The 26,907-nt window shown below is 39.7% G+C and overlaps 1 protein-coding gene across 7 annotated transcripts in view; it reads left to right on the top strand.

Annotated features, from left to right (window-relative positions):
* The window catches only part of LOC127571518 (lisH domain-containing protein ARMC9), a 73,848-nt gene extending 47,336 nt beyond the window's left edge, over positions 1–26,512 (top strand). For 3 of the 7 annotated variants that reach the window (XM_052017946.1, XM_052017950.1, XM_052017947.1), the window contains 13 exons: positions 1,386–1,476; positions 1,624–1,747; positions 2,261–2,400; positions 5,268–5,344; positions 6,000–6,074; positions 6,173–6,263; positions 8,641–8,702; positions 13,145–13,282; positions 16,403–16,518; positions 17,432–17,568; positions 21,529–21,634; positions 23,177–23,352; positions 25,948–26,495. In XM_052017946.1, the coding sequence (XP_051873906.1) occupies positions 1,386–1,476; positions 1,624–1,747; positions 2,261–2,400; positions 5,268–5,344; positions 6,000–6,074; positions 6,173–6,263; positions 8,641–8,702; positions 13,145–13,282; positions 16,403–16,518; positions 17,432–17,568; positions 21,529–21,634; positions 23,177–23,352; positions 25,948–25,970 (1,356 nt within the window). In that variant the 3' untranslated portion in view covers positions 25,971–26,495. Of the gene's footprint in view, positions 1–1,385; positions 1,477–1,623; positions 1,748–2,260; positions 2,401–5,267; positions 5,345–5,999; positions 6,075–6,172; positions 6,264–8,640; positions 8,703–13,144; positions 13,283–16,402; positions 16,519–17,431; positions 17,569–21,528; positions 21,635–23,176; positions 23,353–25,947 lie in introns of all 7 variants that reach the window. The other 4 variants (XM_052017952.1, XM_052017948.1, XM_052017949.1 and 1 more) reach the window with 4 other exon arrangements.
* Positions 26,513–26,907: the final 395 nt, after the last annotated feature.

The following is a 26,907-nucleotide window of genomic DNA, read 5'->3' on the forward strand; positions in this document are numbered from 1 at the left end:
AAATGTTCCACGATGGAACCCAAGCAACACTTCAGTGTTTACTCGGTAGTGACTTCCTCACCCCGAAAAGCATCCGAATCGTGGTCGTCCACACACAAATACCTGTTTCCTTCTACAGGTCAGCAACAAAGTGAACTCCACTGGATTACTTCCAACTTCCATACATGGATTTCAGTGGCAAACACAGTTACTGTTTCTCATCCATCGATAGAGAAAACAAGCAGGCTGGTGTCTCTCTCCCTTCTCTCTCTCTCTCTCCCTCTTTCCTCTTCTTCTTCTGCTTCTTCAACCACGTCATTACATCCTTTATCTTCTATTGACGTAAGCATGCCCCACACACACATACACACACACTCTCTATCTTAAAGGGACTTTCACTGAGTCCGTAACAGGGGTTGATGAGAATGATGGGAGAATAAAATGGGATTAGTGCTGGATTAGTGTAAAATAAATACTTAATGATCAGTGTGGATTCACTGGGCTGATGGAACAGTTTCCATGTTGTATGACTAAGATGATCAGTGATGAGGTTTCAAAGTCAAAGTCGATTTTATTGTCATTTGCCCAAGTGCATGTATGGTGCAATGAAAAACTTACTTGCAGCAGCAACACAAGCACATAGAATCATATAAGCAGCATTCGCAGGAAAAACATAAATTATACACAATTTTTACAAAAAAGAACACAATTAGAAAAGAAAAAAAACAAAGTCTATTTTAGTGTAAAGTGATCAAAGTGGTCATAATGTTGCTAAACTGTAGTGATGGGTTTTGCCGGTTGGTTCAAGAACTGAATGGTTGAAGGGAAGGAGCTGTTCTTGAACCTGGTGGTGTGGGACTTAAGGCTTCTGTACCTCCTGTCCAATGGTAGCTGTGAGAAGATGGCATGGCTTGGATGGTGGGGATCTTATATGATGGATGTTGCCTCTTTGAGGCAGCACCACCTGTAGATACTACCAATGGTGGGGTGGGATGTGCCTGTGATGTATTGGGCAGAGTCCACTACTTTCTGCTGCTTCTTACATTCCTGTGCATTTGATTTTCTGTACCAGACTATGATGCAACCAGTCAGGATATTTTTGAACAGTACATCTGTAAAAGTTTGTTAGAGTGATTGGTAACGAGTTGAACCTCCTTGACCTTCTAAGAAAGTAAAGACGCTGGCACGCTTTCCTTATGATTGCATCTATGTGCTGGGCCCAGGATAGGTCATCCAATATGTTAACGCCCAGAAATTTAAAGCTGCTGACTCTCTCCACCACTGATCCTCCAATGTAGACTGGCGCATGTTCTTTAATATCTATGTTTTGAAAAATATATGACTCGAATATTGTTTCAAACTTACTTTCAGTAAGATATTGAAGACAAATGTTTTCCTTTTTGCAGAGAAGTCTAATAAATTTATTAAATTCAAAGAGTGAAATTGTCCGACAGTATACAGCACGACTAATCAATGGTTTTGCTTCACTGTCACATGGTAAGTCTTTATTTATACAAAATTTTACTTGAATGTTGAAATTTTTTCTTGCTTACATGTTTTTGTTTTTACTCTTGTACAACCAAAGCATTAATTTTTAGTGACATTATTGACCAGTTCTCTTTAATTTTATCTTTTGTCTCTCAGGCCGAACCTATTTGGCTCAGAACATGGCATTATTGAAGATACTTGAGGAAACACTGGAGACTGAGGAGGAGGATTCCATAACTAGAGAAAATGTATTAGGAGCTCTGCAGAAACTTAGCCTCAGGTAGTAACAATGTTCATTAAAATAGTGCAATATAGCAGATTGAAGAGGTAAAGGTATTAAGAAAAATCATGATATGGCCCATTTTCTTGGAACACAAATGCGGTCGCCTGTATTACAATGGATGAGCTAAATTGTGGTCAAAGTCAGGTTTTAAATGACGTTGGTTGAAAGTGAGTATGGTTGAAAGGTTTAGTGAGGAAATTCAGAGTCTGGTCCCTTGGCAGCTGAAAGCAGGCTCCCAATGGTTTGACGATTAAAATTGGTGATGATCAAGAAGCCAGAATTGGAATTTCCTTAGCATTTGGATCATATTTATTTGTAAGACATTAAGTGCTGCTGGATTTTTTTTTGAACCAGGTAAATTACCTAGAGGTGCAATAAGGAATAAAGCTGTTGTAGTGTTTCATATCTTTGTTGGTTGTTTTCTGGTATCCCTGTGAAAAAACAAATTTTGCAACTGAGATGTTCCTCTAAATTTTTACAATATTGCTATAAAAATGTTTTTCTTTTAAGACGAAAACTGCAATCAGCTATGATTAGGGATGACATTATTTTCTGGCTGACAAGAGTTCTAGAGGATTCTGATTCCTTGTCGGATTACACTTTGGAATATTCTGTTGCACTGTTCATGAACCTCTGCCTTCGGACCCAAGGTATGGTGTAACAGCCATAACGTGATAATGAACTTTCCTAGCAGCACCACTTTGTAATTTAAAAAAATACTCATTGGATAGGACTCTCATTGTTATTGTATACTGATAAATTAAAAGATATAAGAAAAAGTTTCAAGTGAACCAGGTGTAGCAAAATAATGGTCCTATTGATGAGGTACTTATAAATGACTCTGCCACATTTGGACTACAGTGAAGAAACCTTTCTATAAGCTATGCAAATGCTTTGTTTCTAAATACTCCTCTTTCCTAGCCATTTGTGTTTGCAATTTTCCAAATGCTTTATAAGATCTATTTTCTGATGAAAGTTCTTCCTCCTGAAAAGTTAACTCTGTTTCTCTCTCCATGGATGTGGTCTGACCTACTGAATATTTCCAGCAGTCTCCATTTTTGTACAAAGTATGATATGCCATGTTTCAGGATCCCTAACGCTAACATAGGAGGACTTTTCTAATAAGGATTAAGCATTTAATCTGCATTGAGCTGAACTAGTTAACACCAGTATCTGGAGATACAGATTAGGATTCAACACAGAAAAAATTAGGTCCAGTTAAAGAATCTATCCAGTTTTTTAAGCAAAAATTTTTGATATTCTGAGATTTATTAATACTGAGTGATACAGTCACTTCATTCATGTGAACCTAGCAGCAAGGCCTGTGGGGTAAAAATGCATCTGGGAGGGTGGTAATAGGTTTGGTAGGCAGCCTGATTGTGCAAATCCTGGTTGTGGAATGGTGTAGAGAATTAGAGGTCAAACATGCAAAATCCTGTTCACCTCAAAGTACCCACAAGTTCAAGATCTGGTCAGGAGGTCAGACTCAGAGAGTGAGGAACTCTCATCTTACAACTGACCAGTTTTGATAGATATGAGTTTAAAAAAATGGTGCACAATATTAACCTCCCCCTTGATCATACTTTTGATGATCTATCTTAATACTTCTTTGTGCAGCTTGGTCTCAATTTTCCTCATTGTGGGAGTGCCTTGATAAAAAGGAGAATGCACACCAAATATTATCTGTTCAAATGAAAAACACTATGATGCTGGAGGAACTCAGCAGGCCAGGCAGCATCCGTGGAGAAAACCAGGCAGTCAATGTTTTGGGTCAGGATCTTTCTTCAGGATTGAAGAGAGGGAAAGGGGAAGCCCAATATGTAGGAGGGAAAAAAACAGAGCAATGATAGGTGGATAAAAGGGGGGAAGCGGGGTGGGCACAAGGTGGTGATAGGTAGATGTAGGTAAGAGATAGTGATAGGCAGGTGTGGGGGAGGAGGGAAGAGCAGATCCACCTGGGGATGGGTCAAAGGTAAGGAGGGAAAGGAACAAAAAAGGTAGAAAAAAGAGGCTAGGAAAGGGAAGGAGAGAAGAAGCAAGGTGGGGGGGGGTGGTTTGTGGGGAAAAGGGTGGATATTACTTGAAGTGGGAGAATTCAGTGTTCATGCCCTTAGGCTACAAGGTTCCAAGACGGAAAATGAGGTGCTATTCCTCCAGTTTGCGCTTGGAATTCTCCTGGCATTGGAGGAGGCCGAGGACTGGACATAGTGTGGGAGGAGGAGTTGAAGTGACTGGCAACAGGGAGATGTAGATCGCGGTTGCAGACAGAGCGCAGGTGTTCTGCGAAATGGTCACATACCACCCCTTCCCCCCCCCCCTCCCCAACCTTGCTTCTTCTCTTCTTCCCTTTCCTAGCCTCTTTTTTTCTACCTTTTTTCCTTTTTCTCCTTACCTTTGACCCATCCCCCGGTGGATCTCCTCTCCCCTTCTCCCCCGCACCTGCCTATCACTATCTCTTACTTGCATTTACCTATCACCACCTTGTGCCCACCCCCACCTCCCCTCTTTTATCCACCTATCACTGCTCTGCTTTTCCCTCCTATTTATTGGGCTTCCCCTTTTCCTCTCTTCAGTCCTGAAGAAGATCCTGACCCAAAACATTGACTGCCTGCTTTTCTCCACGGATGCTGCCTGGCCTGCTGAGTTCCTCCAGTATCATCATGTTTTTCATCTAGATTCCAGCATCTGCAGTCTTTTGTTTCTTTATTATCTGTTCACATTTATTTTTCAAACAAAAAATAATAAATAATAACTAGTCTATTCTCACTAAAATATTCATCAATCTATCTTTTGAAAGATTGGAGAAACATATAGGCTGCATGAAAGTTTATAGTATTTAGTTAATGTAACAATGTAACATAATATTGTAATGACTCCCATTCTCTCAGTTTTTTACATAACCAGATATTAGGCAGTAAAGATCATAAGTCCTAGGAATTCAACTTTTAGACAATGGTTTGATGAACCTGAGTAAATATCTAACACAGATCTGATACTTGTAATGCAATCTCTTTATCACCCCTCAAACTTCTTCAAAATTGTCATGCTAGTAAAAGCTTAATAACTTTGCTCAATGTTTTCTTTCATATTTTAGCTCAGGCCAAGGGAGTTTGGTCAGGAAGACCATGAATTCTTTATGTTGGCAGTCAGTTTGCAGTTCTGTTCACAGTTGATTTTCAATGAAGAAAGATTTCTATTCAAAATGGTATAGGACAACTCCAGAATTCAGATAGCTGTGCTGTTAGACCACCGGCTTAGATGACAACCATTATTAGTTTTAAAGATTCTGAAGTAATTTTATCCTTTTGATCACTTGGCAATATTTCTGCTTCTCTATGACATAAATAAAATGAAATGTCAAAATCTACATTTGACCCAGGTTAAAATTTTCAGCATGTTAATAGAGGCATGATTGGACAACCTACTTATTAAGCAAATATTGGAACATTGTTCATAAATATTTCCATACTTTAGCCAGCTAAAGTCTAAACAAAATTTATTTTCTACTGCTTTTTAGGTAAACGGAAATGTGTAGAAGATGGCAAGCGAGTGTTGAAAGTGTTATCTGATCTTTTGGGTCATGATAATTATGAGGTAATAGGTCCAACTATATGATGCAAATCTTAGTGTCTACTTTGATTCTGGAAATATAGCTGATATGTGCTTGTCCTGAGACTGTTTATTGGTAATCCTGATGTTTGGTTGCTTTCTCTTTGAAACCGTTGCAAGCATATTCCCTGTAAAGAAGTGGCCTAAACGGGCTAATTGTTATAGAAAGTTTTTGTAGATTGGCAGCTCCTCATAAATTCCCCAACGTTGCCCTTGTAGGGAGGCAAGATTATCAAGATCAGAATAACTGGAGGAGAAAAGCCCTTTCTCTGTTGAAGGATGCATCCTGTGAAATATTTGTTGCAGCTCTTATCTGGACTACTTAAGTAGATGCCAGCAAATTATATGTTCCATTAATTACCTATTATTCTTAATGTTTAAAGACAGCTTCCTTTTTTTAGTTTCTTTTTCATTGTAAATCTACCTTGATTTAAAAAACACATGAAGTTTTGTTAATTCTACATGCCTGTGATGCTGCTGCAAGCAAGTTTTTCATTGTTACCTGTACCTCACCGTACTGTGCATATGACAATAAACTCAACTTGATAACATGAAATTGTCAATTAGTTATGAAAAGATTAAGTTTTGCGTTTTTTGAAAACCATGTCCAGCTTTACTGACTGCAATTTGCTTCTTTCAGATAAGGCCATATGTGAATGGGGCCTTGTACAGCATTCTTGCCATCCCTTCATTACGTGAGGAGGCAAAAGCAATGGTAAGTGCAGTAACGGAGGGAATGAGGAGGAGTAGAAATCTGTCTATTAAGATTTTTTGTTTTGATTTCACCATGCATCTTTTCCAAAACATTTATAGGGCATGGAAGAAATTCTACGGTGTTTTATCAAAGAGGGGAATACTGAGATGAACAGACAGCTTGAGTTTATTATAAAGCAACTTAATTCAGGTTAGTATACAAAAGAAGGCATGCAGATGAATTCTTCTACTCAATGCACTTGGTAATCAATAGTATATATTCAGATAACACAGGCAGTCCCCAGATTAGGTAAAGGTTCTATTCCTGAGAACTGTTCATAAACCGATATTTACATAAGTCAGAATCGAACGATTCCAATAAGGGTCAATTAACATGCCCATTTATTTGTTGTCTTCCTCTGTGTAGTTACAATGGTACAGAATCAGAATTTCCCGTATCCAGTGGCTAGTTGTGATGGCCTTAAAGCATCAATGGATGTTCCATTGTTTGGTAAAGTATTTTACAAGTGTCAATAGATTTGCCTTGTCCATTTCCAAACCAAATTTTTTAAGTGACCCCCTGCTGTGAACTGGCAGCTGTATTCTTAAAGACAGTGTATCTGTTTTAATTACTGCAGGGAGATTACATATAAACAGTTTTTTTTAAGATTGGTTGTCTTTTGAATTAACTAGCTGCTAGCTCAATTCCATAACTACTGAAGATGTTTGCATTTCTGTAACTAACTTTCCTGTCTTGAAAATTGCTTTAAAAATTTAAGTGAGAATTTGCATGAAGTCGGATTTCTGTAAATCAGGTCTTCCGTAATCCAAGGAGCCCCTATATTTATGTAAATTGGCAAACTATTTTATTCAATTTAATTTCTCAAAATGACAGCAAACACGAAAAGGAATCCAAAAATATTCTGTAGGTATATGAACAGGGAAAGGTTATAAAAAGAGAAGTGGGGCCGATTGGAGGCTCAAGAGGAAATCTATTCATTGGAGGCAAAGGGCATGGCTGAAGTACAAATGAGTACATTACATTTTTCTTTACTGAGGAAGAAGATGCAGTTGAAATCTCATCATAGGAAGGTGTAGTTGAGATTTTGGCTGAGCTAAAAGTTAATAAAGGAGAGGTAGAAAGGCTAGCTATATTTAAAATGCATAAATCACTCCAGATTGGATGCATCTTAGGTTACTAAGGGTAGCAAAGGAGGAAATAGAAAGGATCTTGGTCACTCGCTTCCAAAAATCTATAGATTCAGGATAGACTAGAAGACTACACATGTTATACCCATGTTCAAAAATCAGCTGAGGGATAAACTGACTAACTGATCAGTCTGGTTAACCTTGCTGAACAATAATCAAGAACCATGTTAGAGGTCACTTCGACAAATGTAGACTGGTTAGAGAAAGCCATCATGGTTTTGTGTATGGCAAATCATGTCTATCTAACTAGTTAGTGTTTTACAGTGAAGTAATAGAGGGAAATATGGTTGTTCGGAACATATAGAATCTCAAAAGGCATTTAATAATGTGCCAAATAACAGGCTTGTTTTCAATAAATGGAATAAAAGGGGCTGTAACCTCGAGCAAAAAAAAGTGGCTCAGAAATTAGAAACACAGAGTGGTCGTGTAAGGTTTTTTCCAGACTTGGGGAGGGGTGGGGGGGGGAGGGGGTGGAATGTTCCCTAGTGCTCAGTACTACTCCCACTGCTTTTTATATTATTGTACAGGGCACTTCTACCAAATTTGCAGACGACACAAAACTTTGAGGTATATTGAACTATGAGGAGGATAGTAACAGACTTCAAGGAGATAGAGACAGACTGATGGAATGGACAGTTAAGTGACAGATAAAACAGATAAAAGTGGAGAAATGTGAAGTGTTACATGTGTAGGGAGAATGTGAAATGGCAATGCAAACTAGAAGGCACATCTTTCAAGGGGTACAAGAAGAAAAGAGATTCTAGGGGTCCATGTTTGATGAGCATGATAGGGCAAGTAATTAAAAAAGAATACAGAACCCTGGGTTTTGTAATTAGAGGCTAAACTTAAAAGAGTAAGGAAGTCATAATGAACTTTTCTAAACCACAGGTTTGGCCACAACTGGAATATTGTGTCTGGTTCTGACCATCACACTTGAGGAAAGGTGTGAAGTCTTTGCAAAAGATGCAGAAGAGATTTACCAAAATGATTCCAGATATGAGGAAGTTCATAGATGGAGATAGACTGGAGAAGCTTAGGTTTTTCTCCATGGAACAGAAGAGATGGTGAGGGATCTGATGAAGGTATTTTAAAGTCATGAACAGTACAGATAGAGGGAACCAGGGGACATAGAATAAAGTTGATTAGCAGAACCAAAAATGATATGAGGAATGCTTATTTCACACAGCGACTGGTTAGGGTCTGGGATGTGTCCAGTGTAGTAAAAGAGGCAGATTGTATAATAAGAATTTGCAGGGCTATGAAGCAAGAGAACGGGAGTGAGACTAGTTGAATTGCTCCTAAATGGAGCTAGTACAGATTCATTGAACCAAATAATATCTTCTGTGTTGTAACCAGTCTTTGACTCTGTGATCTGGCAGAGGAAATGCTTGAAGATTCAGATTCTGATGATGAAGAGGAAGATGATGATGATGATGATGAAGTAGGTGCAAACTTTCACTGGAAATTAGTAAAACTTAAAAACTCTGACTTAATTTTTTAAAATGAATATTCACATCCTGCTGCAGCCTGCATGGTTTTTCGGTTGTTAAAGTGTTTTATGTGCATATAATCTTTAAAAAATCTTAAAATTGAGTTTTTTTACCATCTTAAATCACGAAATGTTCAAGGCTAGAAGAAGCAGATGTGAATTTACTGTTAATATTGAGCTACCTGCACTCACTGTTGGCGACTGAATGAAATTTGATCTGCCTGGTTCCCCTCCCCAGTGGGAACTCGGAGCCCAGACACACCAACAAAGTTTCCACATTGTAATGGGATCATGTGGGTGCAAGGCTTTATCTTCACAAAATCCAAACTGTTTACATAAAAAGTATCAGTTTGATTAAACTGGCTTAAAATCAAGATATAGTGAATTTTAAATGGCATAGACAAAGACAGATGTTGATTTTTCCTGCAATCTGGATGTATCAATGTATGCAAAATTTTCTGGATTATGTGTAAGTGGAAAATTAGCTTTAAACTTCATTCTGCCATTTAGACTTTAATCGTAAGGGGCATAGTAGTTATTTTAAGGGTTTGTTTTATAAAGATGGAATTAAAAATATAATTAATGTGGCTACTTTTTGAACTATCCCTCATTTAATGCTCTTAAAAGAAATTAGCGAAAGATGTCAAAAGATTTCCGAGGCCAGCAGCAGTAGCCAGGTTAGTGGCACCGTGCCTGGCTCTGAGGCAAAGAAGGGAAGGGTGAAGTCAGGCAGAGCGATAGTGATAGAGGACGCGATAGTAAGCGGCGCAGATAGACATTTCTGTGCCCACAATAGAGACTCCAGGATGGTGTGTTGCCTTCCTGGTGCCAGGGTCAAGGATGTCTCACAGCGGGTACAGGGGAGGATGAACAGCCAGAGGTCGTGGTCCATATAGGTACCAATGACATAGGCAGGAGCAGTGATGAGGTCCTGTAAAGAGATTTTAGGGAGCTAGGCAGGAGGTTAAAAAGCAGGACTTCCAGGGTTGTAATCTCAGGATTGCTACCCATGCCACATGCTAGTGAGGTGAGAAATAGATACATAGTGCAGTTCAATACGTGGCTAAGTAGCTGGTGCAGGAAGGAGGGCTTCAGATTTATTGATCATTGGGCTGTCTTCCGGGGCAGCAGGTGGGACCTGCGCAAACAAAATAATTTGCATCTGAACTAATATCCTCACTGGGTGGTTTACTGGTGCCACGCAGAGGGGTTGAAACTGGAGTGGCAGGGGGGTGGGGACCACAGCAGCAGGGCAAGAGGTGGTAAGGTTGAAGGCAAGACAGATGGAATGACAAATAAGACTGAAAGGAAGGACAGCAAGGCACAGGCTAATAAACATGTTGGGACTTATGGGCTGAAATGTGTTTATTTCAGTGCTAGGAGTATTAATGGGTACGAAGGATGAACTTAGAGCCTGGATCAGTACATGGAATTACGATGTTGTTGCCATTACAGACATCTGGTTGTGTGAGGGACAGGACTGGCAGCTCAAGATTCCTGAGTTTTGTTGTCTTAGATGTGATTGGGGAGATGGGAGTGGTAAAAGAGGTGGAGTTGCATTACTGATAAGGGAGCATGTCCAGCAGTACTCAGAGAGGACACGCTGGAGGGCTCATCCACAGAGGCAATTTGGGTGGAGCTCCAAAATAAGAAAAGTGCAATTACACTGATGGGATTATACTACAGGTCCCCCAAGAGCCACCGACAGGTAGAGGAACAGATATGTGGACAGCCTCTGGTAAGGTGCAGAAACAACAGGGTTGCCGTAGTGGGGGACTTTAACTCCCCCAGTATTGATTGGAACTTCCAAAATACAAGAGGTTCAGGTGGGGTGGGATTTCTTCAGTGCATCCAAGAGGGGTTCTTGAAACAGTATGTGGAGAGTCCAACTGGAGGCGAAAACGCACTGGACCTGGTTTTGGAAAATGGGCCAGGCCAAGTGGCAGACCTGATAGTGGATGAACATTTTGGGAATAGTGACTACAGCTCATTATGTTTTAGGATAGTTATGAGTCAGGATAAAATTGGATCTTGCGGGAAGGTACTAAACTGGGGGAGGGCAAATTACGACAGGAGCTAAGAGGCATTGATCGGGAGCAGCTGCTGTTGGACAAGTCCACGTCTGAATGTAGGAGTTGCTTAAAGACCAGCTGATCAGAGTTCAGGGTCGGCATGTTCTGGTAAGGAGTAAGGACAAGGATGGTAAGGTAAGGGAACCTTGGATGACCTGAGAGGTCCTAAATTTAGTCAGAAAGGAAAAGGAAACATAAGTAAGGTTTAGGAAGCTAAAATCAGACTGGGCCCTTGTAGATTATAAAGACAGCAGGAAAGTGCTCAAGCAGGTGATTAGGAAGACTATAAAGGGCCACGAAATGTCTTTGGCGAGCAGGATCAAGGGTAACCCCAAGGCATTTTATACTTAAGAAAAAGGGGATAACTAAGGAGAGGGTAGGTCCACTCAATGATAAAGGAGGGAATTTGTGCTTGGAGTCAGAGCATGTGGCTGAGGTACTAAATGAGTACTTTGTGTCTGTATTTACTGAGGAGATGGATTTGGAGGATAGTGAAGGCAGAACAGTGCACGCTAATGTGCCGGAACATTTTGAGATTAAGGAGGAGGTAGTGCTGGGTCTTCTGAAAAGCATTAAGGTGGATCCTGATGGCATATATCCCAGAATACTGAAAGAAGCAAGTGAGGAGATCGCTAGGGCTTTGACAAAGATCTTTGTGTCTAAACTAGCAACAGGCAAGGTCCCAGAGGACTGGAGAGTAGCAAATATTGTGCTTTTGTTCAAGAAGGGAAATTGCGATAATCCAGGTAACTATAGGCCAGTGAGCCTTGCATCAGTGGTAGGGAAGCTATTGGAGAGGATACTGAGGGATGGGATTTGGAAAGGCATGCCCTGCTTAGGACAGACAGCATGGCTTTGTACAGGCAGGTCGTGCCTTACAAACTTGATTGAGTGTTTTGAGGACGTGACAAAGGAGCATGATGAGGTTAGGGCAGTGGACGTTATCTACATGGACTTTAGTAAGGCATTTGATAAGGCCCCTCTTGGTAGGTTGATTCAGAAGATAAAAATACATGGGATCCAGGGTGAATTGCAAGGTTGGATTCAGAACTGGCTTGCTCATAGAAGACAGAGGGTAGCGGTGGAAGGCTTCTTCTGGCTGGAGGTCCTTGACCAATGATGTTCTGCAAGGATCAGTGCTGGGACCTTTGTTGTTTGTGATATATATCAATGATATGGATGAAAATGTAGGTGGATGGATTAGCAAGTTTGCAGAGGACACCAAGTTTGGTGGAGTTTGGACAGTGTAAAGGACTATCAAAAAATGCGGGATATAAATCAATTACAGATATGGGCAGAGAAGTGGCAGATGGAGTTTAATCTGGGCAAGTGTGAGGTCTTGCACTTTGGGAGGTTAAATGAAAGGAGAAAGTACACAGTTAATGGTAGGCCCCCTAATAGCATTGAGGTACAGAGGGATCTTGGGGTCCAGGTTCATAGTTCACTGAAAGTAGCTACGCAAGTGGATAAGGTAGTAAAGAAGGCATATGGCATGGTTGCCTTCACTGGTAGCAATCTTGAGTATAAGAGTGAGGAAGTCTTGCTGCAGCTGTATAAAACTTTAGTTAGACTGCATTTGGAGTATTGTATGCAGTTCTGGTCACCCCATTACAGGAAGTATGCGGAGACTTTGGAGAGGGTGCAGAAGAGGTTTACCAGAATGCTGTCTGGATTAGAGGGTATGAGCTATAAGGAAAGGTTGGAAAAAGGTGGGTTGTTCTCCCTGGAGCATCGGAGGCTGAGGGGGGACCTGATAGAGGTTTTTAAAATTATGAGAGGCATAGATAGGGTAGACAATCGGAATCTTTTCCCCAGGGTAGAAATGTCAAACAGCAGAGGACATGCTTTTAAGGTTAGGGGGTGAAGTCTAAAGGCGATGTGAGGGACAAGTTTTTTTTTTACACAGAGCCTGGATTAGGTTACCAGGAGTAGTATTGGAAGCAGGCAGTTTGGTGGAGTTTAAGAGGCTTTTAGCTCAACACATGATTATGAAGGGAATGGAAGGATATGGATGAGGGGGAGGACATTTGGTATGTCCCACAGGGGGAGGACATTTTAGTATAAATTGGCATCAAGATTGGCACAGCATCATGGGCCAAATGGCCTGTCTGTGTCCAATATCAGAATAGGCAATTACCATGTACCTGACCTTATTGTCATTCATTAATTCATGATGATAGTATAAAGGCAGTTCAACACTTTACATTTATTTATTTTTAATCTCTTACAAGTTGCAGTTTTCAACTGGTGTAATGAATGAAGAAGCAGGAAAATGTGGATAACATGGTTTATTTATGTAATTTATTAAAATCTCAACAACAGGATGACCCAGACGCAATGGAAGCTGACCTGGACAAGGCTGAGATATTAAAACCTCAGCCTGGAGAGTTATCAGGAGAAAAACTACTGACGGCTGAGTACCTTGGGGTGGGTGTTCATTATCAGACATCTGGAAACATTGTAAGTTGAATATTGAAGATTACTGTGAAATATCTAAGGTGTAGGTAATTACATAATCAATAAAAACATTTAAAAGAAAGGAAGACTTGCATTTCTATAGTAGCTTTCACAACCTCTGGGTATCCTAAAGCATATTACACTCAGTGACGTACTTTTGGCGTGCGGTTAGTGTTGTAAGGCAGGAAAAACAGTGAGAATCCTTGTCCAGTAGGGTGCCAGAAAGATAATGACCAGATGATCTACCTCAGTTATATTGATTGTTTATCTCATTGATCATGGGCCTGCACCTGCCATCCTTTCCTCTTCATGCAATCTTTTGTGTCCGAGTGGAAAATATTTAATATTTCAGAGCTTAAAGGGGAGACTTAATCAAATTATTCAAACTGTTATAAGGAACTTGAAGTGTAGCTATAGAGTAACTATTTCTGCCGTTTGAGAGGATTGTCAATGACTTGGGTTAGAATCAAAAGTCTCAGCCAGGTTTTTCACAAATGCAGTTAGGAAATTCTTCTCACACAAGATTGAAATTTGGAATTCCTTTCTGCAAAAGGCATTTGATGATAGGTCAACTGTTAACTTTCATTGAATCATAGAAGCATACAGCGCAGAAATGGGCCTCTTCGGCCTTCCTCGTCCTTGCCGACTGTGACGCCTGTCTTTGCTAATCACATTTACCCGCATTAGGCTGACATCCCTCTATGCTTTTCAATCCAAATACTTATCCCAAAGCCTTTTAAAAATTGTTGTTGTATCTGCCTCCAGTACCTCCTGTGGCTGCTAGTTCCAGATATTCACCATGCTCTGTGAAAAACCTACCTTTCAGATCTCCTTTAGATTTCTCCCCTCTCACCTTAAACCTATGCCATCTCATTCTCAACTCCCCTGTTTGGGGAAAAATATTGTGATTATCTATCCTTTCTATGCCCCTCATAATTTTATAAACCTCGGCAAGATCATCCCTCAGCCTCTTTCATTCCTGTGAGAATAAACCCTGCCTATCGAATCTCATAAGTACTGCCCTCCATTCCAGGTCACATCCTGCTGAATCTCTCCTGCACTTTCTCTCTCTATTGCTATGGCATCCTGTAATGCAGTGACCGGAATTAAGGTCTGAGATTGATGGACTTTTGTTAGTTAAATCCATCAAAGGTAACTATGTGAGGTCAGCCATGATACTGAATCCCAGATAGGCTTGACTGTGAAATGATCTACCCTTCCCATGTTCCTAATCAGATAGCTCAATATTGCAACACTCTCGATGTTTTCCTCAGAAGTATGCTCAGCCGTATCAAGGACTGCTATTAAATCAAGAAACATAGCACCATTTTTCTCTAATGGATGTTTAGGGAATTCATTGCATAATATGCTCTGTTGCATTGAATTCTTGCCACTTTTAGTAATTCACATGATAGAAGGCATTTTTGACAGTAGTTTCAAACAGTCATAGTCATCAATTACTTCTTTGGCCTTGCATAATTGGAGTTTCACAAGGATCAGATAGCTCCAGACCATATCACTGCCTTCGTTGGGTCTATGCTGGTGGATGTTGAGCAGCACCCAGGCAATGAACAATGACCTAGTATCTCTGTTCTGAGGAAGGGGTGTCTGTCCATGATCTTTTCTCTTCTCAGTAGTCATGTTGAACAACATCAAGTGATATAGAAAGGTTGCCTGGAGTACCTAGGTCATCAGGTTCCTTGAGGATTTTCAATAGTGCCATGCACTATGTACAGGCATAATGGAATATGGATCTTGTAGCATTTTAAGCTAAGTTGATAACATTCCTCAGTTACAGTTTGCCATAGATGATGGCAATTATTCATTGAACAGCCTTTCGAAACAAAAACAAATTACATTTCCAGAAATTCCACTTTTTTTCAATCTATTTCTGGAGAATCACAGGCCTATGTGATAATTAATGCTCTGTAGTGAGAAGTTGTTGAGAACAGTGGATGGTTTTGGGTGACTAATGATTTATGTAACACTGCATATGCTAGGAAAGTAATCAATACTTCTATCTTGCTAAATAGAACACACTGCTTTGTTTAGGGTCATAGACCGAGTCCCAGCTATTCCTTTAACCCAGAGGTTGCCATTGACTGGAAACTCAGCTGTAAGGTCAAGTCAGAGGCTGAGTATTCTGGCAAATGACTCGCCTCCTGAGACCCCAAAGACATTCTGCCATCTACAAGGCACAAGAGAGTGAAAGAATACTCTCTGCTTGCCAGCAACACTCACTAGGCTCAGCATCTGCCAGGACAACATAGACCACCTGACTTTACCCCATCCACTGCCCTAACCTTATTTCCTCAATCCATGGCACACAGCAGCTGCATTTGTACCATGTACAAAATGCACCACATTTATCAGCTTTGGATTCTGTGAAAGTACCTCCAAAACCTGCAACCTCAGCAATCAAGGACAAAGACAAAAGATGCATGGGAACACCACCCGCTGGATATTCTCTACTAAACTGCACACCATGCTGACTCGGTAGTACGTTGCCATTTCTTCATTATTGCTCGGACCAAATTCTGGAACTATCTCCGTGATAGCTTTATGGAAGTACCTTCAGCAGTAGGACTGCATGGATCAAGATCACCACCACCTTCTAAAAGGCGACTAGAAATGGGCAATAAATGCTGGCTTGCCAGTGACGCCCACATTCTGAAAAATCTATACATTTAAAAAAAAATTAATGGTAAAGTGTCTGGACCTTTGCTAAGAAGACACACTCATAATAACTTTTTTACTTCTTCAAGACAATATGCAATAGTTTGGCAACATATTTAATGCTGCAAAGGTACTTTTAGCTGATTAGTTCTAACAGTTGAGAAATGGACCATCAAGGCCTTTTTTGGATCTGAATCTGAAGATACTATATGTTGAAATATTTTGGTATAGCAAATATCTTCTGAATGTTTAAAATCATTGAATGTGCTTTTATTACTGGATAAGTGCAGAAGATCTCCTGATTTCTTGTCTGTACTTGAGAAGTGTAAGAAGTTACGTATGTGTGTCCTTCCAAAGAAATGTCATGAACATTGGCAGTTATAGTAGGGAAAATGTGCACATTCAGGCTTTTTTTTCAACAGCGTATTTTTTTTAATTATTTAACAGATAATGACGAACACATTGAAGGCTAGAAGAAAGCTAGTACCATCTTTGAAAGAAAGTGTTGATGAGCCCCTCCAGCGACCAGTCACACCGAGCATGCACAGGTTAGGTTATATACCGTAAGTAATCTGAAAATGACTGAATTTACTAAAGTTAGGAAGAAAAGCTTATACTGGTCCTCCCCAGGTCATGGACACACCGTACATACAAACGAGCATTTGGGAAACCGGCAGGATGGATCTGCCAGTTGCACTAGGACTGCAGGCATCTTCTCCCGGGTGGGAGCAGGGCCTTTCTGTGTGCCTTCTCTCCCCACCCCTCCCTCCCTCCCCAGAGTCACAACAGTTGGGGGCTAGATCGAGCCAAGCAAAGCTGGGAGCACTGAGCAGACTCACTCACTCACTGAGTCAGTGAGGCTGACTGCTGACCGTGCCTGCTCACTCTCCCATCACCGCTGTTTCTGAGACCCTCTCCTACTCACTGTTTTTGTTCATTGCTAACGTAACAATTCTGGTTACAAACCTTTCTAAGGAAAGGAACCCCCATAACCTGGGGACTGTCTATACTTTGTTTTTGTTTCAGGTTAGACTTTCATTGGAAAACTATTTGCAAATTTATAATTCATAATGTGTAATAAATGTCCTGTGTCAGTTTTAAGTTTGAATATGTAACTGTTGCTATTTTGTGATTTTTTTCAATAGATATCAATAACAGACGCTGGATAAATAATTATAGTCCTTTCAATTATGCAACTACTTGATTTGCAGTATGTGACCTTTGACAAATATTGTATATATAGAATGAAACAAGAACTATCGGTTACTGAAGAAAATAAATAGAGAGGGAAATCAAAGAAAGAGAACTCAAAATTATATTAAAAAAGAAAGGAATGAAGTAAAATGTAAAGAAACATGCAGAGCTATATATGAACAGAAGAGTTGTGTACTTTGTGTTACATTGTTTTTTTAAATTGTTTTGATGAGTATTAATTTTTATTCATTCAGCCAGATATATTTGTTCCTGAATTTGTAGGTTGGGAACTGCTCTGGAAAAACACGAAAGTAGAAGTCCCAGTACAGAGAGCAACCTGTATTCACAGCAAAACTCTCGGCCACCTACTCGAAGTGGGACCAGAACAAGTGATTCTGAGTTTGGAGCTTCACCTGTTAGTAAGTTGAAAAACCATATTGATTATTTAGAATATTGTTTATTCACACACCAGATCTAGCCATTATTAATTACTTCCCATTTCTAGTTTCCTGCAAGAAGACGATAATGAGCTCTTCTCCCCTATAAACACCAAAACTCCATATCCTGTCTCCCCCCTTCCCCCAGTATCTCCTCCCCCAGCATCTCACCTCCCCTTTCCCCTTCCCAAGCCTCCCATCACCTCTCTCAACCTCCCATCTCCTCTTCTCAAACCTCCCATCTATATCTGCCCCACCATGCTCCTATCTCTCCTTCCCTAGCCTCCCATCTCCCCCTCATGCCTACTTGCCTGGTCTTTCTGGGCAATGGAGGTCACGGTTAATGAAGTGGTGTTGTGAAGACTTGACGAGTTGTTTAAGGGCATCTTGTACACGTGCACAGATGGAGGACGAGGCGATAATCAGTCGGGCTGCTTTGTCCTGGTTGTCCTGGATGGTACTGAGCTTGATTATTGTTGGAGCTACACACTCATCTAATGCTGCTGCTGAAACACTGACAAAGCTTCAGGAGTTGAATCACTAGCTGCAGAATATCCAGCCTCTGATCAGTTCCTGTAGCCAAGCTATCTATGTAGTTAATCTGGTCAATGGTGATATTTCTGGTCAGTGGTGACCCTTATTGATAGAAGGCAGTTTGTCAAATGGTAATGCCATTGAATGCCATGGGATGGTGCTGTCAGTGATAGTCAATGTTCAGTGCTACAGTGGCACACATGTAAATTTCTATTTTTGTTGTTTGCAAATAAAGACTATTTTGTTTTCTGTGCAGCTACATATAGGGCTGAATACACTAATCATTGGTGAATATGCCATGATCTTATGATGAAGGAAAGGTACCATTATTGAACACCTGTAGGTAGTTGCCCTGAGGAACTCTTGGCTCAGTATCCTATGGCCTTAAACAACAGCCACCTTTTTTTGTGCTGATTCTGACAATCCCCATTAATTGTTGCTTTACTCAGACTTCTTAATGCCACACATCCAGTCGCTGCCACAATGTCAAGGGCATTTACTCTCACTTCTTGTTTGGAACTTAGATCTCTTGTTCATGTTTGGTCCAAGGTTGTAAGGAGGTATGGAGCCATGTTGCCTTGACAGAAGCCAAACTAAGCATCAATGACCAGATAATTGCTGAGAGCTGCTTGATAGCACTAGTAATGGTACCTCTGTCATTTTGTTGATGATTGATAGAAGGCCACAAGGATCATGAATAGCCGAATTGTCCTGCACTTTGTGGAAAAGATATACCAGAGTAATCTTCTTTTTCATCAGCTGAATGCTACTATTGTGCTACATTGAAATTGCTTGGCTGAAATCACAGCTAATTCTGGAGCACCTTTTCAGTACTACAGCTGGATGTAGTTTGGGCCCATAGCCTGTGCTGTTGTCATTGAATTCAGCCATTTCTTGTGAACTGAATCAAATTCACTGAACGTTGGATTCTGTGATGATAGTGACCCCCAGAGGAGGTCAAGATGGATTGTCCAGTTGATACTTCTGACTGAATGGGATTGAAAGTGCCACTGTCTGGTATTCCACATTCATTTTCTGGACTCCAACATTACTGAAGATAGGAATGTTCATGGAACCTCCAGCTCCCATTAGTTGCTAAACTGTCAAACACCAGAGTTAGACTCATTTATTCTAAGGTGATCAGCTATGTCTGCCATATTTTGGTTAGTAACCTAAACCAACAGCAGACCAGTTAGGGAGATGGACTATTCCCTGAATCCCTTTCTTCTCACATCGGGTAGGGGCATGTAAACAAGAATAAAAATCTGTCCTAGAATGGTGTCCCATGAGTTTCAAGGAAAATTTAGGGGACAGCCATTGGAGTCCTTGAAGTGTTATTACATCTTTTTAATTCATAAAGTTTTAGATAACTGCTTAAATAGCTGGAGTTGCCTGGGTTACAGTACTATCCAGAGAGAGTTTCTTCCTCTGTCATTACACAGAGTTACGTGTCACATCCACAGAATAATTAAGAGCAAATCACTAAGGCTTCGTTAGCAGAACCCTGTAGTTCTGTGGGATGCAACTCACAGAACTACAACAGGAGGAGGAGGAAGAATGACAGAAAGAAGATCAGGACACCAGTCAGCAATATGATACCCTCACTAGCCAGTGCAGTCAGGCCATAGTTATTTGCTTTTCATTTCAGATGATACTGTTCCATATTTATGGCTCAAGGAATGAGGCCAGTGCATAACTGCATGCAGCAAGTGCAAGGCAACATTCCAGCTTGGGTTTATAAGTTACAGTTGCACCACATATGTGCAAGGCAGTAACCATCTTCATAATAGGAAATAAACATTACCACTGGAATTCCACCACACCCCCACCCAAATTAATATCCTGGGCATCACTATGGACCAGATACTCGACTTAGAACCGGCACTTAGTAAACATATCTGCAAGAGCACGACAGAGACTGGGTTTTGTGCAGCTAGGAACTGAACTCTGACTTCCAGCCACACTTATCTGAATGCGTGCAGCTCCAGCCACAGAAAAACATCATAGCTTCACTCAGGATAAGGAAGTCTGCTTGACTGGCACTGTAATCAGTCATGCAGAACATTCACTGCTATTCACCTCTGACACAACGTGATCTCTCTGTGTAACATCTGCAGAATAATTAACAGCAAATCACTAAGGTTTCATTAGCAGAACCTGGGAAACTCCGTGCCACTACCAGTAGAGGATGGATAAGAGCAGCAATCAGCAGGTTACTGTACCATCTATAAGATAGTCTCCAATTTGTACACCATTCCAAGTTATAGATATGACTGTTTCTCAATTTTATCTTGGTAGAAATCTTGGAATACACTCCAAACAGCACTGTTGGGAATATCTTATAACAGGCATTTAATTGCTGTGGCTTCTCACCATCTTCTCAAGGGCAATTGTTAAATGCTGAACTGTCTGTAACACTGATATCCCATAAACAAAAGCAGAGGGAGTGATATCCCTTTTGCATTACAGTTCCCATCTCACTTTCCCTCTTTAGCTGGTCATTCCAGCATCCTCTTGACTTTACTATATGCCATGAATAGAAGACCCAGCCAAAGCAACATTTCAAACCATACTTCCATGGCAAAAATAAGCAATAGTTACCCTTTGCTAATCCTTCATGCCTGTTCTTTACCAGACTTGCCGTTTCCACACAGTGCTTCTCCAGCTACTATAGTCAAGTCAGTAGAGAGTTCCCTTTGCCCTCTCCCCCTGCCCCCACCACCAGAATACCAATGTAACAAGTGGAAGGAACACTCCACCTGCCAAACCCAACCTGCCTGCTTTGTTAAGCTTCTCCTGCCCAACATGTAGCAGAGTCTGTAAATCCCATTTTGGCTTCATCAGTAAGTCGTACTCAATCCTGAAGGACTGCCCAAGTGGAAGAACAGAGCTGATTAGTTATCGAAAGGTTGTAGATGAGATGAAGGACAACATTGAGCATCTGAGCCTGTGGTTGAGCTTTGAAATGCACCAAATTTCTCTCCGAGTATAAACTATGTTTTACTGTAAAATGCTCAGGAAACATTATGCTTTGTTGCATAAGTCTATGTGATTATTTTAGTGCCTATATTAAGCCATAATTACTGCTCAACAAACTTGAAATTTCTCATTAATACTGAAAAAAATCAAGTAAAACTCCAGGTTATTAATTCAGTTTTGTGCACTGAATATTGTTGACTGCACTGTGATTGATATTTATGTCCTCCCATCAACATGGGGACCATTTTGTTTGCTCTACTATTATCATTCCTTAAGTTCTTCAATAAATCAATGTCAAGTTGCAATTAGGATGCTGAAAATTGGAGAGCATTTCGCTAAACCTAAAATATCACAAAAAGTCAGTTTTTTGCTAAACCTAAAATATCACAAAAAGTCAGTTTTTTATGAAAATGTTATTTTCTTCTGTAGATTTTAATCACAATTCATCAATTGGTAATTATGATCATGAGCCTATAGCAGCTTCAAGTTCATTCGATATGGGGACATCTGAAAATTTGAACAGAGAATCTATCAGGTAAGAAGACATTGCAAATAATAAAATGTGAAAACATACTGTCTAATAAACTTCATGAACATTTGTCAAAGATGATTAAGACGGTAGTGTAGCAGTTAGCGTAATGCTTTACAGTGCCAGCGACCCGGGTTCAATTCCGGCCACTGTCTGTAAGGAGTTTGTACATTCTCCCTGTGTCTGCGTGGGTTTCCTCCGGGTGCTCCAGTTTCCTCCCACATTCCAAAAGACATACAGGTTAGGAAGTTGTGGGCATGCTATGTTGGTGCCGGAAGCGTGGCACCACTTGCAGGCTGCCCCAGAACACTACGCAAAGATGCATTTCACTGTGTGTTTTGATGTACATGTGACTAATAAGGATCTTATCTTATATAAGTACTTGTATTTCAACTGATCATTTTGTGTGTCTCCTCCAGGGAGTTAATCATTCCACTTAACATTACACTCATATTTATATTTTAATAAAGTACATTGTACAACATTTTGCTTTTTGATTTGATAGGGAATGAGCTTTATCTCACATCTCTGCATTTGTTTTAAATGCAGCCTTCAAATGTTTCTCTAATGGTCTATAATCAGTGCTTATAATCCAGCACAATAGATTTTTGTTTTTGCCACATGCATGTTAAGCATTCCCCAGGTGGACCCAAAGGAAATTATGAAGGGACAAGGAAAGGATTTTGTGTCCCAAGCATCACCATTCCTGATTTTCTTTCTATCTAAATTAAGAACATGAGAAATATAAGAAAGAGAAGCACAAGGCTTCTCTGCTCAATCCACATAATCTCTGATTCCTTCAGTATCCAAAAAGCTATCATTTTCATGCAGAGAAGTCCTCTGAGGCAGAAAATTTGCAACCCTTTGAATAAATAAACTTTTCCTCATCTAAATTCTAAATGGCTGTCTCCTCATCCTTGGACTGTGCTGTTCCCATTCTATACTTTGCAACTAGAGGAAACATCTGTTGGCATCTACTCCATCAATCCCTTGTAGAATGTATAATGTAAGGAAAACCTGGTAACTGTTCCTTCCTACTCATATTTTCTCCATCCACTCTGCCTGGACGGTAAAGATGAAAAAATACCTTAGTTATGGCAAGTTTTATTGCTTTGTAGTGCAGCACAAGTTGTCACTAAATTTACGGCTATGTTCCATTTCACTTTCTTCTGGAAGTTTTGGAGAAAAATCTCTATTATTGTTTATTTTTGTTTAATTTCTTAACATTGTTGCATTTAATATTTAAAATATTTTGATTATCATTTCTATTTCAGTGTCTACAATATTTTGCCTTTGTGTCATTGAAAAAGTTGGATTAATACATTTTATAAAGATCGATTATGTTGTGAATATTTTCAAATTTTTAGTCATACAACTTCAGATGAATTTTGCTAATGCTTGAGAGCAGCATTGCAGTCGTGAAAAAGCAAGCTTCATGTCAAGAAAGTTAAATGGTGGTTTAATTGTCAGGTGTTACTTAACCCTAAAATTTGTTACATAAGATGTTTTGTCTTTTATTAATCCATAATATTATATCTTCCCATGTAGGCAAAATGATTACATGGCTGCATTCAACAGTAGGCCCAAGATTCCAAGGACTCCAGATATATCTACAGGTCCACTGAAAGTCAAAACTCCGACAATTGTCCCTCAGTTTTCTCAGTCTGGCCCTCAACAAACAAGTCGTCCAACTTCTGCTGGGTCCTCTAACAGAAGCAGACAGAGTAAGTGATCAAAAGCAGAGAAGCTTAAGGATTCCATGTATTCTCACATTTTCCTATCTAAAAGGTTCTGTAAGACAGGGGCATCGCAAAATGCTGAGATATAGATTAGAGTCACTGATTCCTTCATGACGAGCAGACCTGGTAATCAGCATTAAATGCAGTGCCCTGCAGAAATCTGAAGAACTGCAGGTTCAATTTCAGCCTATTGAGTTAGCAGAACTGAAATGGAGTAGTAATTAAGACACCACAGTCAGTTGCCATGTTCTTGGCCCAGGGAAGGAAAAGAAACAGTTTGCTTCTATTTCCTGATTACTAGTGTTGCCTGTTAGAAAGTACACACTTCAAGGTGTAAGGTCAAGATAGATAAGTGCACACAAGATTCACTTATAATGCACATGTCATTTGAACAGCCTTGCCACTGTGTCTAACTTTAAATAGGCTGAAAATAGTAACTTAGTTCACTTTCCGTTTCCTTTCATAAGTTGCCCTCAATGTCCTCTTTTTGTGGTTTCCCTCTGCCCCCCTCTCAAGTTTCCTTTTCTTTCTTCCTTTGTTCACAGTTCGCTAGGTGGCTGGATATAGATGATACTTTTCTGTTTGTTTTTATTGCTGCTAAACAGGCAAAGACAGTTTGCGAGCAGGGTACTGTTCACTAGGTACAGATATATACATTTTTACAGACCAAAGCTTAAGTCTGAAGTTTAGCAGAGCCCCTTAACATTTCATAGAGTAGTGCTGTATTTTGAGAAATATGCAATATTTGTCTTCATTGTTTTGTAAATTAAAAGTGAGGACACTTCAAAGGCATTTAATTGGCCTTGCACTGCTTTGAGATATCCTGACAAAATGAAAGACACTAAATAAAACCAAGTTCTTTTCTTTCCTTCTCATTTTCAGACCAATGGTTCTGTTTTTGATTAATTGCTTTTTGATATACTTTTATCTATTAACAATCTTTTTGTTCATGCCTGATTTCTGTTGGGATGTTATGGAGAGCCCCTTTTTCTTGGCCATATAAAGGAATCATACAAATCCCTTTATCTCAGAAATACATCAAAAAATGCAGCTTTTAATTTCTGCTATAGATAACCATTTGGCAGATTAATTAACTACAATAAATTTCCATGCTGTGTTAGCAAAAGCAACATTTGCAAACAACATATCTAATATTGCTTAGTTCCAGACTTCTGTGTTCTGTTTTTCATTGTGAACTATTGACTTAAGGTATATGTTTATATCATATATCCAATTTTTTATATCTGTGGTGTTTCCTATTTAATGTTTCCATTGGCTAATTGAAACTTTGAAGAGGGAAATGTGATACTATAAAAAAAAATTAACACTGTAATTGGAACAAAATATCCCCATCAGCTTCAATAAGTTTCTGTTATATTTTCTATTTTTTGGTCCTGTGTTGAAATATCTTGAATAACAAAAAGCTGTGTTCAAGGTCATTCAGTTTGATTAAAGAATGAATTTTATTCCTAAGCAGCAGTAAAATCATATTGAATAACATTTGAAGGCCTAATTATTGCATCAGGTAATTGGTGGCACTGATACTGCGAAAAAAAAAATGCAATTTCACTAAAACACAAAAGTTGTCAGTTAGACTTAGTTTTTGTACGTTATTTTCTTCTCCAATGCTTGTTTATATTTTTGGTTACGTCTCTTCATGGTTCATTTGGCAGCATTCATGAATCTGAGTCATAAAATGGTACATTCAAGCCCAATCGAGGATAGCAGTGTGACAAAATAGCTGTGTCTGATCCACAGACTTAATGAGTGAACTCAGCTGAGTAATTGTGAGATACAGTGCAAGGTGGTTCAGGGCTTCAGCTGTGTCTGTAACTTTAGTGAGGGGAGCTTTAGTGGGTTTTAAGTTAGAGCTTTGTGGATGACAAAGGAGATTGAGACAAAAGTAAGGGATGTATGATGAATGTTGGGTGAATAATTTAAATAAGAACCGGGCTGAATATAATTATTTGAAAAGGGAATAATCTTCTGTAGTATTTCCAATGAACCATCAGTGATCTTTGGGACACAATGTGTATCCACACTTTTTCACCTAAAAATGAATGATTAATTGAAGTCCCAGAGTTTTGAACAAAAGCATTCTATATGGCCAACTCATCACTCACACCTGCCCTAATATACCTCAGATTCGAAGAACCTAATTTATCTATGTTTTGGTTTGTAACCTTCGGCTTCGGCCGACATGGACCAAGCAGTCTTGGAGAGCATTGATAAAACAGGTGTAATGCCTGCAGTTCCTGCATGCCAACCTTTTGGTCCTTACCATTATGACAGGCAGTCCCCCGTCTCTTGTAATGTGGATCCACTTCCTGCCTACTGTATTGGAGGATTGGGAGGCCGCGCCTACTGTCCAACAGATGGTTGTCTTGTGGCCTTATTGCTAGTCCTCTGCCTCTGCTTTTTCTTTCTTGCATGATTTTTAAAAAATCCTTAACATGCATTTCACTCTCTTTGGATTTATTTGCAACATACATCAGTTCTCACAAATAATCAAAGGCCAGATTTTGGATAAAAGGGTTAAGCTGCTTGCAGTTAAATTCAACTTGTCTGTTCCTTTTGTAGGCAGCCAGTCGTACAGGAAATGACAACAAATCTTTCCTGCGGAATCATCTGCTTGAAGTTTCAAACTTAGCCAACTTCCTGTAATGATCCTGCTTATCAAATACCACCTGCAGAGCTCAAGTTAGATAATGTAACACAATGAAGGGATTGTGCTACCAAACCCTGCATGTGCTTTTTGTACAACATGACTAACAGAATACTTTGGAAATAATTTCAGAAATGTAAATAAGAATAATTTATTCTTTTGTTTTTATTGCACTTTCATGTGCTGGTTTTTTTTATATAAACGTCAGCCTCTTTTGATAGCTTAAAAACTTGTATATTGCCCATTTATAACTGTAATACTTTTAAGAAATCTACTTGTACTTTGCCATATTGCTTTGATAATGAAATAAATAAAAGATTACTCTGAAAATATAACAAAATAATATGTACTTGTCTGAAATAACAGCTATGTTAGTGCAGGTCTTGGTTTTGAAAAGTGTGCTTGTGTATCTACGGTGTTTGCATTGCGTTTGTATGAACTGTGTTTTATCAAAGAGAAATAAAATCTGACAAGTTTTCAAGTTTTGTCTTGTTAAGGATATTAATAGAAAATGTACTCAATTATCACAGTTTCTGTATATACTCAATACAAGAGGGCATGGCTTTAAAGTAATGGGTGGGAAGTTCAAGGGAGCTATCAGAGGAAGGTTTTTTGACGCAGAGAGTGGTTGGGGCATGGAATGCGCTGCCTGGGGCGGTGGTGGAGGCAGGTACATTGGTCAAATTCAAGAGATTATAGGCATATGGAGGAATTTAAAATGGAGGGATATGTGGGAGGAAGGGGTTAGATAGTCTTAGGTGAGGTTTAAAGGTCGGCATGACATTGTGGGCCGAAAGGCCTGTATTGTGCTGTACTGTTCTATGTAAAACTTCTGTGTACTTATCTAGGGATATTAATCCCAAACACAGAAGAAA

The sequence above is a fragment of the Pristis pectinata genome, chromosome 6 (assembly GCF_009764475.1).
Source record: "Pristis pectinata isolate sPriPec2 chromosome 6, sPriPec2.1.pri, whole genome shotgun sequence".
Taxonomy (NCBI): Eukaryota; Metazoa; Chordata; class Chondrichthyes; order Rhinopristiformes; family Pristidae; genus Pristis; species Pristis pectinata.